Genomic DNA, 10468 nt, shown 5'->3' on the forward strand with positions numbered 1-10468 from the left:
GATTCTGACGCGCGTATTGCGTTTCGCGGGTCTACTTTTGCGATCATAGCTCTTAGTTTTACGCGCTTGTCGCATAGTCTTTGAGTTTGCGGACGGTCCGCCATTTTCTTTCGCGCAACCTTTTCGCCATTCCGTGGCGCGCATCTACCTTCCCGGACCTCGGATAGCCGCCGAGACGCTACAGTCGTTACTCCGCAGGCGTGGTCTGCCATTTTGTTATACGTCTTCTTCCCGTGCCGTGGACCGTCACGGTTCGTCCGTCATACTGCGCGGAAGCGTCCCGATCATCCGCACGGGAGCCTCCCCTGTCCTGGAAAGTGTGGTCGGGCTCAAGCCTTGTCGTGCCGCCGCACGACCTCCCGTACCCGCGCCGACGGGAATAAAACAAGACCGTAATAGAAAATAAACTAAACTTTATGCCTCTTCTCGAGAGGTTATGCCGCTTGAGCCTCAACCAAATAAACTTAAAATTTACTGGCGCGGTGCGATATGCTTATACCTAATTATGCGCCGGATGGGGTCGCTCGCCTTCCTACTATCACGCCAAAAGAACTAAAAGAAAAATCATAGGATCGTAATCGTCAAAACAAACAAAAGAACCAATAACGGCAGCTGCCGGTAACCCCATTCTCGGGACGCGAACGCTCGGCTTAAAATCTAAATGGGACGTGGCTCCGCCTCGTCCACCTCAGATCCGCTGCTGCCCTCAGGACTGCGAAAGGAAACCGTGGACCCATGGTCGTCCGCCACGGGTTCGCCCCCTGCCATCTGCTCGCTTTCCATCGCCTCGGGAGCGCGTGCCTCCACCACAGGGATCTCGGGGAGCTCGGCCTCGAGCATCTTTACGATCTCCCTTAGTTGGCCCAGGTCTGTCGGCAGACCCAGCTCGTCGGTCGGAGTCGGACCCCGCTCCTGTATCCCCGGACTCCGTACCAACAAGACCGTCGCCTCGCACGTCGGTCCTGGCTCTTTTGCCGTCTCCGCGATCGTCACGGCCGCGTTGTCCGGCCCCGCCTGCCTCGCCAACAGCCGCACCGCCTCCTCGGAAAGGCGCCGCAGCACCACCTTAGGCGCCTGGGACTTCGCGATGCGAGCCGCGCTTGCGCCTGGTCGCAAGGTTAGGTTGCGACGGCACGTGTTGAGCCCGATTCCGGCGGATAATATTCCTATCAAACGGTTGTCACTCGGTTTTACCTTAGACTACCGAGAAGGTAAGTTCGCATCAACGCCCCAATTATTCGCAAGACGCTAATAGGAATTATTTGTTTCAGAAAGATGTCCCTGATGGATCACCGTTGCTGCTTCTCATCCCTGGATCCTCGCTTTACATCGCATACCAGATAGAGGTAAGTAAGGATAAATTAATTATATCCTAATTATTTGAATTTTATTTCAGACTGATGTCTCTGTTGGATCACCGTTGCTGCTTCTCATCCCTGGATCCTCGCTTTACATTGCATACCAGATAGAGGTAAGTAATTATAAAATAATTATGTGATAATTATTTTATGTTTTGTTGCAGATCGACGCCCGGAATGGATCGCCGTTGCCGTTACCCGTCTCTGGATCCTCGTTTTACCTCGCATACCAGATAAGGATAAGTCCCGATAATTATATTTTAATTATGTACTAATTCGCTTCTTTTCTTTCAGGTTCCCGCCTCGGATAGATCGCTGCTCTGTCGCTGCTCTGCTTCCCCGGATCCTCGCTTTACATCGCATACCGGATTGCCGCTGGCCAACGTTGGATCATCGCCGAAGGACAAGGTAAGTAGAAGGTAAGTATCAATAATTTTTTATAATTAATCAGGAGAATTTGTTTCAGAATTAATTAATCTTTAATTCCATATCATCATTTCAACATTACAGGCCGTTTCACAATATCATAAAGGTGTCTCACAACGCGAGTTTCTCGCCTCGGTGTGAATGTCGCTTTATTTTAATAAAGTTGCACAATTATTCAAATTGCGTATCTCGGCTTATTCGTTTAGTCGATACGATGCTTTTATTCCAGATAATTATTCCGATCGGAGGACTTTGCGCCTCGTGATTGTTAAACTATGATCACGCACTCGGCCGTGATCATCACTCTATCATACAATGTTCGTGCGCAGATGTAACGAACGAGTATTCGGTGGTTAAATACAATGATTAATAATGTCCGCACAATATTCCGTATCCGCGTGACCCAATGCCCGTGGTTGTTATATACTCGATAATTGCACTTCCGTTAATCAGCAATGTATCCGAATTTCAACTCGCGTATTGTTGCTAACACTTGATTGTATTTGGTAATTAATTGCCCCTCGCTGTTAGTTAAGACGAAAAAATTTACGCGATAGTACGCGGGAGTTCTCGGTTGTAAAGTATAACGCGTATGCCGATCGTACAGAGTGTGATACGTGTATTCGCCACGGCTATACCCGAGAGACTGCCTCGAGCCGTCACTCTCGCTTGGGCTTCCCACTTATGCCGGATCGTTCCCACTCCTCGGAACTTTCTCGATCGTCTATTGTTCGCGGCCGGCACATCTGGCGCGATCATGCGAAAACACGATGATTTTCACTACCCTCTCGCGTGCCCTTTTGCGCATCTCTCACTTATGCCCGTTCTAGAAGGTTCCCGTGGAAATTTCCACGCGCAACGCACTGCGAGAACCTTCCTTCCTCGGTACCGCTGCACCAGGTTTTCACTCGCGGAAACTATTCGACGCGGACGACGTCGACCCATGCGCATCTTCTCGGAGATGCCCCTGATGATGAATTTGGGTGTTCTTCCTGTAGACGACGTCCGGGTGACGTCGATGTCGTCGGCCGTTGACGCCGACCCTCTGGCTAGGTTTCTCGGGAGCTGGTATCGCTGTTCCGGGCCACTGTTCCCGTAGATGATGCGTTTCCTGGGGATCTTCGTCGGAGCTCGACGTCGACCCCCTAGGCGGGTGTCCCAAGACCTCTCGCGACGGATTCCGTCGTTTGTTCCCGGGAAAGATGCTTTTCCCGGAGAACTTGTCCGACTTTGACGCCGACCCCCTGGGAGGGTGTCCCAAATCCTGGTGAGACCGTCGGATGGATAAGTTCCTGGCGAAAGTGCGTTTCGCCGGGATTTTGCCGGTCAATGGCGCCAACCCCCTGGAGAGGCTCCTCCGGTCCTGGCGAGTCCGTCGGACCCTTCTTTCCCTGGAGAAGTTACGTTTTCCGGGGATTTTCACCGGGTCATGGCGCACACCCCCTGGAGCTGTGTCCCAGGTCTTCGGAAGACATTTTGGCCTGGTTGTTCCTGGAGAAGATGGTTTTTCCCAAGAACTTGATCTTTTCTCGGCGCCCACCTTACGGATGCGTACCGGGTCCGGGAGATATTCCTCCGTGCCCCCGATATGGGTTATCGGCGTTTCGATTAAACGCGCTTATCGTCATACGATCATTATCGCTTAAACTGTATCGACAACCGCTAAATAATATAAGACCTTTTTGATCGGCGGTGAGTCAAAATATCAACTAAATTTGGTTTTATACCGGTCGGCCGGATATAATTCTTAAACTAAAATTACGCGCGGTCTTTGCCGTCTTACCGAGCCTGTATCCTTTAATAATACGCAAAATTCTAAATGTAATTAGCCGCACGGGCTTTTAACGCAACTGAATATTATATCTCTAACGAGTCGTAAAGCTACACCGTAAATATTATCTTAGGGAAACTAAAACGTGAATGTCTTTTTAATGAAAATCAAGCGAAATCAACTATGTATAACCATTTTGGCAAGAAAGTTATCAACATAAAAATGAAACAAAATAAATGTGTATTCAATGTATATATGGCCGTTATCGTCAGTCGACGAGCCGTCTTTCCCTACTTCGGCTCCCAAGCCTCGTCGTCGTCGCTCTCGCTCTCTCCCAACGGTGACTCGAAGTCATCGGAAGGCTGATCCACCGGACCGATCGGGAAGTCGTATCCCACGAATTCCGCGATCGCGTCTATTAGAGGAGGAGGCGCGGGAGTCGTTATGGGGAGCTGTAATGCCGACATTAACGGCGTAGGCGGCATACTTGGGAGTTTGGTCTCCCGTGGTGCAGATGCCGCTGCTGGTCTGCCCTGAGGCGGCTGCGCTTCCGCTACCGCTCGTTCCGCCTGTGCCGCGCGTGGCTCCGCAACGGGTAGTCTCCGCAATATTACCCGGGGTGACCGTTTGGTCAAGCGACGCGGCTGTTGGGAAGTGCCCGGTCGCAAGGTTAGGTTGTAGCCGGACGGAGGATCGACATTAACCACACGCCCTCGAGATCATTAATTATCACGGTCGCCACTCGATTTTAACCTCGGCCTATCGAGAAAGATACTAATGAATGACCAACCTTTCGCTGACTTTGCTAATTCCCCTCTCTACGACTCTGTTTCAGCTCCCATCTGTCTCCGGATCGACCCGCTGGACCTGTTGGACCTCTCCGCTCAAGGGACTTCCTTCGCTTCTGCTGGACAGCACCGCTTGGCTGGGCCTCAGCCTCTGTGCGTGTTCGTCGATGGAGGATTTCGGGCGGCCGACAGGCAAGATTACGATTGGGATAGATAAGCCTTTGCAGGTTGTCTCGATCGAATAATTGTCACACGTAATTTCCGTAACCAAAGGTAAAATATAATTTATTTCTCTTTGTTCTATAGCTACGTTACATGGACTCGCGGAATTACGCACCGTTGAGCGGGATTGTTCTCGCTCTCGCTCGTTGTTAGCGCACGCGTTGAGATTAATTTATCTATCTTACGCCGATGCTCCTGACTACAGGAAGCCAACACAATACGCTAAGTTGGAATTTAGGAAGTGAGACGAGTTCCTCGATGCGAGACCGTTCGCATCGAGAGCCGAGAGACGAATCCTCGATTCCTCGGCTCGGCTGGCCTACCTCGATCGAGTGGGGATCGCCCCACTTGTCGCTATCGCCCGACACCTGTGCCTACGAACGACAGCTGTGTCAATAGCCTCGTGAATGGCCTTATTGTTCGCGCGTCAACACCTTTTGTTCACAGCCGTACATCTGGCCAACATCTGTATACCTCGCTACGCAGTAGCGCAAATACTTCCGCATTCCGCTCGCTTTCACTTTTCGCACAAACATGTTTACGCTCGCCCGTAACCATTCAATGGGTCGAGTCTTGGAACAATCCAGAAAGTTTTACATGTTTCTGCTCGCCGAGCGCTATGATTCCCTATGCTAAATCTTATCGCGGGTTCGTCCTTGCGGTTACGCTTCGCCTCCACCTCGGGTTGCCTCCTTCGCTTCGCCGCGCTCGGAACCCATCGGTAATTGATGGATCGACTACGCGGCGTTTCCGCATTACGCTCTTACGTCGATAATCCGATCCTGCCTACGGTCGGCTATTTCGCTTTACCGCGCTCGGATTGAATCGAAACTCGCCGGATACATTACGCGGCACTTCCGTCTTGCATAGCTAGATCGGCAATCCCATTCCGCTGTCGGTCAGCTATTTCGTTTTCCCGCGCTCGGATCGCGGCGAAACTCGCTAAATGGATTATGTTGGATTTACGCGTCATGCTCCTATATCGGTGAGCCGATTTTGCCATCGGTTAGCGATTTCACCCTACCGCGCTCGGAACTCATCATAACTCGCTGAGCGGAATACTCGGTGTCTATGCATCGCGCTCCTAGGTTGCCGCGCCGATCCCGTTATCGGTCGGCCAAATTGCACTACCGCGCTCGAAACTCATCGCAACTCGCTGAGTGGAATACGCGGCGTCTATGCATCGCGCTCCTAGGTTGCTGCGCCGATCCCGTTATCGGTCGGCCAAATCGCCCTACCGCGCTCGAAACTCATCGCAACGCGCTGAGTGGAATACGCGGCATTTATGCATCGCGCTCCTCGTTTGCTGAGCCTATCCCGTTGTCGGTCGGCTGATTCGCACTGCCGCGCTCGAAACCCATCGCAACGCGCTGAGTGTATGCGCGGCACCTGTGCATCACGTTCCTACGTTGCTGACCCGGGCCCGTTGTCGGTTTGCAAGTTCGCGCTATCGCGCTCGGTACTTATCATAACCCGCTGAGTAAAGTCCGCGGCTTTCGTGCATCATTCTCCTAAGCTGCTGACCCGGTCCCGTGGTCGGTTCGCCAGTTCGCACTATCGCGCTCGGAACTCATCGTAACCTGCTACCATAACCTCGCGCTCGTTCCCTTATCCCCGCGGAACAAGTTATTACCGGACAGCAAACTCAACCTTTGTTTGCTGTCGCGCGATGCGTCCTCATGCTCTTGCATCCGCGTATGCGGTTAATAATCGTAACGGAACAAAGAAGAACTAAACAAAATACTAATTGGCTGGATCGCCACTTAACCCCTTCCCCTTACACGGCTGTAGCCAAATCAATCCTGCTTATCGGGGTTTTACACTTATCCTAGTTTCGATTTACTTATACCTAAATGACAAACGCTCGCGTCTAATTTTTATGCTGACGGAGTCATTGCGTTCCTTTTTATTTTATACATATATATATGTATAATCTACATATTAAATTGTCTATGTACATTGGTGGAGTCCTGGATCTCTACACCGGACCACTAAGCGCTTTGCACTTATTCGCTCGATGTCGCGGCGGCCGTTGCCTCGGCTTCCGACGTCCTCCGCGTCTGGTGCGTAGCCTCCTGGCTGCTCGTCCCCGGCTGTTCACCCCGTGAACGTCTGTCGGTCGTTCCGGTTCGCTGGCGTTGCAGCTGGATTATGGGGTGCTTAGCCGGCACCGGCTTGGTTGCCCATACCCCTTTACCGATGTAGTACGCATCGGTCAACGCCGCCCCGGTCCTCGGCGAGATCGTGATGCCTCTGGCTGCGTCTGGTGGGTCGCGGTCATCGGACGGCTGCAAGGTTAGGTTAGGTTCCCTCTCGTGGCATGCCACCTTGACGTGGTGAGAGGGCTCCCTGTACCAACGATCCACTGAGGCAATACCTTCGATCATGCCGAAGGGAGGGCTCGGTGGGGAGGTACAGGGTCTAAGAGCATGCCGTGCCCCCTCCTCTCGACTTGTCGAGACCTGGGGACACAATAGGGTCCGGCGCCCCTGTCGGGGAACTTGTTCCCTGACTCTAAAGCGTCGGTAGGGGAAGGCGACCCTGACTACAAACGCCCGGTCGGCTGGGACCGAGAGGGAGGAGTTTCTACTCCTCCCACCGGCCTAGAGAAAGGAAAACCTCGATAAAAAACCACGGGGTTGGGGGGTTCCTCCTCGGCCATTGCACGCCGGTGCTCCGGTTACTGACTTCAAAAAATGCTAACACTTTATTAACAAGATGTTCCAATGAAAATGTACAAATGACTACATCCAGTGACAGTGAAATACAAAGTCCTGCATCAAATAAAAGGAAACGTCCATTGCACGAAACTGGATCTAATATAGCAAAGACAAAAGTTGAAATTGAAAACCAATGGTTGGAATATATAAAAACAAAAACTGAACGTGACAAACTCAACGATGAAAAACATGCAGCAACTTTTGAGCAAAAAAAAGAAATATTAAAATTAAAAAAAACGTATTACTTTAAAAGAAAAGAAAATTGAACAACAAAAAGAATATTTTGCAGCAAAATTAAGAGAAAAAGAAAATAGACATGCACAACTAATGGAAATAGAAAAAGAAAAATACAAACTTTTAAAAAAATTAATTAAAAATGAAATTTCAGATTCTGAATAATTTTTAAAAACTTACACAGTTTTTGTGCAATTATAATTATTCATACAGTAAAATATAAATTTAAATGTAAATTGCATATTATTCTATATACAAATTCGTTATTTTTTGTATGTAATTTATATATTATATAAAATACTTAATTATTTCTTTTATTGTATGGATAAAAAAATATTAATATAATTTTTATTTTAAAAACTGTTATTTTAAAATATGTAACGCCAAAGTTTTTTTTTTTTTTTAAGTTTAATAATTTTTATTGGACTTATGTATTTGCTCATTTATTTAATATATCTACAGTAGTATTCTAACAAAATATATGATTCAAAATAAATAAACATACAGTAATATAATTTTATTTTTGGCGTAAAAAGAAATGAAAACTAATTTTTTATTTTCATGAAACTAACATTTAAATAATTAAAGTTAAAACTATAACTAAATGATTATAAAGTTTAAAGATAATTACATATTGAGTATTTTAGATATAAGAAGTCTTTACATATAAGATGTGTTTCCATACTCATTTTTAGCACTGAAAATATATAGTATGACATATAAACTGTTAACTAAATTGTTAATAGAGAAAGTGAGTATGGGACGCACATATAAAGTGTTCATTATTGTGATAATAGCGGTAAAGTAAATTGATGAAATACAAATAAGCATAAATGTTACTATAAGTTGTTATTACAAAGAAATATATAAAAATAATATTATTAGAAAACATGTATTTTAATTTATTTAAAAAAAATCCAATTTTTGTAAGCTATACAAATATTAAGTAATAAATTATTGTAATTATGACTGTTATTTTTTTAGTTTATAGGAAATATCTCATTAAACAACTGCATCCTACGGTCTAGTTCTTGATTAAAATTATTAAGTTCTTCGTTATTATTTTCAATGTTTATAAAATCGTCGACATATTCAGAAAAATCATATAAATCATTTTTACCAATGCAATAATTATGTAGTATACAAGCCGCAACTACTGTATTAGTAATAAAAGATATGTCACGATATTCAGTAAAGAATTTAATGCGACGAAAACGCCCTTTTAATTGCCCGAACAGTCTTTCGACAACTATTCGTGTAGATGAATGCATAAAATTAAATTCCCTCTGTTGAGGTGACAAATGCCCGTTATCTCGAAACGGTGGAACAAGCCATTGTAAACATAGATATGCCGAATCACCTAATAGAAATGTTTGGCCAGGAAATAACATTTCTTTATCCATACTAGCTGTTTCATATAAAGATGATCTTCGGAAGACCCGCGCGTCATGAAGCGAACCAGGTTCACCGCAATATATATTAGTGAAAAGCATATCTGCATCTACAACAGCTTGTAAATTTATTGAAAAAAATTTTTTTCGATTACAATAATTACGTGCATTACTGCTAGGTTTCAGAATTTGAATGTGAGTCGAATCTATCGCTCCTAAAATATTACGAATTCCTTGTTTTCTGTTAAATTTTTCACATACCATTATAATCTCATTTTCTTGTGGCCATTTTATAATTATATCTTTTTTTGTTAAAAACCAAGCTATAATTCGTCGAAGAACTCTAAAAACAGAAGAAATTGAAACATTAAATCTATCAGACATTGTTCGAAGTGGTTCTGTATTCGCAATATACCACAAAAAAATTAAAAAACTAAGTTTTGCCGATATTAATTTAACGCCAAAAGAATGTGATGGAATATAATGCGAGACTTTCAATTCTTCAATTAAAATCAATGCTGTACGTCGATTTAAACGTAAATGTTCTTTAAATTCCTGGTCTGTCCAAGAATCAACAACTCGAAGATAATCTTCAACGCGATGTCTTTTCCGACCATTCATCAAATTATTAAGCAAAAGGAATAATAATACATCTTCATTTTCCTCTTCATTATTTGAAGATGTACTACTACTACTTGTACTGCTGTTGAGTATACTTAATTCATCACTCGATGAACTCTCATTATTTACAGTTTCCATCAGTTGAATAATTATTTTATGTTTCTTAATATTCATCTGTAAAAAAGATTATAAAAGTTTCATAAAAGTGCTTTAGAATTATGTTTATAATTTATGTAACATTTATTATATATAATATTAAATATAACCTTTTTTTTATATAATTACTTACAATAAATGATTAATTTGCCAATATCCAATATCTTACAATATTTACACTGACTATAGACAATATTTACAATGACAATATATTTTTAATATATTTACAATATATTAAAAAATAAGAAACTGCTGATTTATGCCAAAGTGTACGATGTAATATAACCTTATAATGATACAGGATACAGTAGTGATGATTCATAAGTAAGGTTAAGATCTAGAAGAAAAAAGCTTACATCAGCGCAAACTAGTGAGTACATCGAAAATTAGATTGTTCCAGTAAGCACCCTTACACTGTGTTCAATTGTGTGACACAGTGTCTTTCTGTGTCTCTTTGCTGGAAAGCACCCTATGAGGAGCTCTTCAAGGAGGCAAGGAGCAGCATCAACCTCGCCGAACTCGGCATAACGAAGGGTCTGAAGCCAAAGAGAGCCATAACCGGGGGTCTTATCATCGAGATCCCCGGAACGGGCAACTCTGATAAGGCGGACAGTTTGGCGGAACGGCTGACCCGACTGTTCGAGGGGAGACCCGACGTAAAGGTATCCAGACCTATGAAGACCGCGGAGATCAGGGTCCTCGATCTGGACGACTCGGTCTCCGCGGAGAGTCTGACAGAGGCCATCGCGGAAATGGGTAGCTGCTCACCGGCTCAGATACA

At 45.1% G+C, this 10468-nt stretch overlaps 1 protein-coding gene across 1 annotated transcript; it reads right to left on the bottom strand.

Annotated features, from left to right (window-relative positions):
• Window positions 1-8499: 8499 nt before the first annotated feature.
• LOC112458427 (putative nuclease HARBI1) lies at window positions 8500-9669 on the bottom strand. Its single transcript, XM_025022048.1, has one exon. The coding sequence runs from the start codon at window positions 9667-9669 to the stop codon at window positions 8500-8502; it is 1170 nt and encodes a 389-aa protein (XP_024877816.1).
• Window positions 9670-10468: the final 799 nt, after the last annotated feature.

This window comes from Temnothorax curvispinosus, unplaced genomic scaffold (genome assembly GCF_003070985.1).
Source record: "Temnothorax curvispinosus isolate PA1 unplaced genomic scaffold, ASM307098v1 QBEX01008898.1, whole genome shotgun sequence".
Taxonomy (NCBI): Eukaryota; Metazoa; Arthropoda; class Insecta; order Hymenoptera; family Formicidae; genus Temnothorax; species Temnothorax curvispinosus.

Coding starts and splice junctions, on each gene's coding strand:
- LOC112458427 (XM_025022048.1), bottom strand. CDS start 9,669: ATGGAAACTGTAAATAATGAGAGTTCATCGAGTGATGAATTAAGTATA.